General features: G+C 31.7%; 1 protein-coding gene across 1 annotated transcript; it reads left to right on the forward strand.

Moving 5' to 3' along the window:
* Positions 1-334: 334 nt before the first annotated feature.
* On the forward strand, positions 335-895 carry LOC136797215 (uncharacterized). The gene has a single exon (XM_067053178.1). It carries the CDS (start codon positions 335-337, stop codon positions 893-895), a length of 561 nt encoding a protein of 186 aa, XP_066909279.1.
* Positions 896-2,114: the final 1,219 nt, after the last annotated feature.

The following is a 2,114-nucleotide window of genomic DNA, read 5'->3' on the forward strand; positions in this document are numbered from 1 at the left end:
AGTAGTGGAGAAAAACCACCTACTGAGTTCGTCCGCTATATGAAAGGTTGTCGGATTTCAGCGAATAGAAGAATATTTCAAAAAGTTGGATCAAGTAATTGCGGCCAGCTTTGTTTACTATTCCTGCTAGATCTTATATAAAGGGAACTAACCTACAGAAATTGTCATTTAGTCACTATACATCAATGGGGTTGGACGTTAAAAAAGTATATAAAGGTACAGCTGCAGAGAGGAAAAGTAACATTCTAGTTAAAGCCGTAGCACAGTGCAGATCGTTGTCTGTGAGTAATATCAGATTTCTTCAAACTGCGGGATATTACGTTTTGTAATAAACATGGAAATATTAAATTTGGAAGAAACAGCAACTTTTGACAATTCAGTTGAAGGGATTTTTCATTCTCATCATCCCTATTCATGTACGAATCTTCAGCCAGGAGATGAAATACGTATTAGTCTGCAACATCAAGATTTATATACTCTACCTAGTCAAAGTCTGTTATACGTTGAAGGAAGATTTCTAAAGCAGGGTGCTTCAGCAGTTCCCACGATATCAAAATTAACTAACAATATGTTTGCATTCTTGTTCGATGAAATACGATACAAACTGAGAGGAGTAGAAAGTGATCGCGTGAAAAATCCTGGAATTACTTCAACACTGATAAATTTGGTTTCGCTCAAGGGAGGTTCCCAGTTTTTAGATAACTGGGGATGGTGCTATCCACAAAATGATACGCTATATGTAACATCAGCTGAGGGGTGCTTCAACCTATGTGTCCCTTTGTCATCTTTGCTTGGATTCTGTGAAGATTATCAGAAGATTGTAATGAACGTGTATAATGTGTATAATAGTGAACTTGGAAGACTGGCTGTCCAAAAATTGATTCACTCATTTTAGATGAGCGAGGAAGCCATTGCATCGTGCATAATTATGCTAAAGAGAAATGTATGCAGTATCGAACAGAAGCTTTAGCAGCATGGATAAATAATAATTGGTTTTGAAATGTATTCACCATGAATGGATGTTATGAATGGAGGTCTCTGGCGTGGTATAAAAACCCGTAAACTTGATTGTGTGAGTGAATGAGAGGTGAATATGATTTCAATGATCAGTTCAAAAGCACATTTCAATTATAGCACATTTCTCAACTACAACTGCATCTTTAAGAAACGTTTTCTTATTTTTTGCCTAAATCGAAAATAGGTTTAGCTTATCGGGTTCAAAACCTTTATTATTATTCACACTTACGATTTAAATATTTGTCGCACTATACCGACCATTTTGCCAAGATTTTTAATTTTTATAGATATAATTTTACTTGAATAAATTTAAAAGATTACTTTTATTACATCATGCATATGGATATGTTACGTTGTTTTATTAAAAATTGTTTCCATTTTTGTATGTATTAGCTTATGAATATATTTTATGTTTGTATAGATTCAGATTTTGACTGTAAGCTTGTTTTTTATTAAATGCTTATATGTACTGATTTGAAGGTTAAATTTTTATTTGTATAAATTCAGATTTTCATTTGATTTATTTTTATTGTATACATTTTGAAAAAAAAAAATACATTTATTACTTATATGTATCGATTTGAAGATTACATTTTTATTACTCCCAACACGCTTTAAAATGTCGGCTGAAGATATCGATGTATGTATCATATTCAAATAAAATAAATTCTTTTCTTTTGTAATGTGTTTGTAATTTTTTTATATTAGCAGTGTTTGAAACATACTATACGTTTAAATTTCATGAAGATATTAAAAAATAAATATCCTATTTTATGCTTTAATTAAAACTTATCCTACTCCTATAAGTAATTTCTTAGTGTTTCAATGTTTCATCACTTTGGCCGAAAGATTTAACTGATAAAGATGATAATCGAGTGTTTATGTTTTAGGTATTGCCTGTTAAAAATGCAATCCTTAGGGAATTAAATGATGCTTCGTTGATATCCACTGAGGAAACTAATAATAGTTTCAAATCATCTTTTAACCTTCCTACGGCGAAATGTAAGATATAGCCAAAAGTCCCACGTAAATCGCTCCAGTAATATAATAAACTCTATGGAGGACAAAGATTCGAAAGCTCTCTTTTGTATACTACC

This window comes from Halyomorpha halys, unplaced genomic scaffold (genome assembly GCF_000696795.3).
Source record: "Halyomorpha halys isolate HHAL.00 unplaced genomic scaffold, Hhal_1.1 Scaffold2085.1, whole genome shotgun sequence".
NCBI lineage: Eukaryota > Metazoa > Arthropoda > Insecta > Hemiptera > Pentatomidae > Halyomorpha > Halyomorpha halys.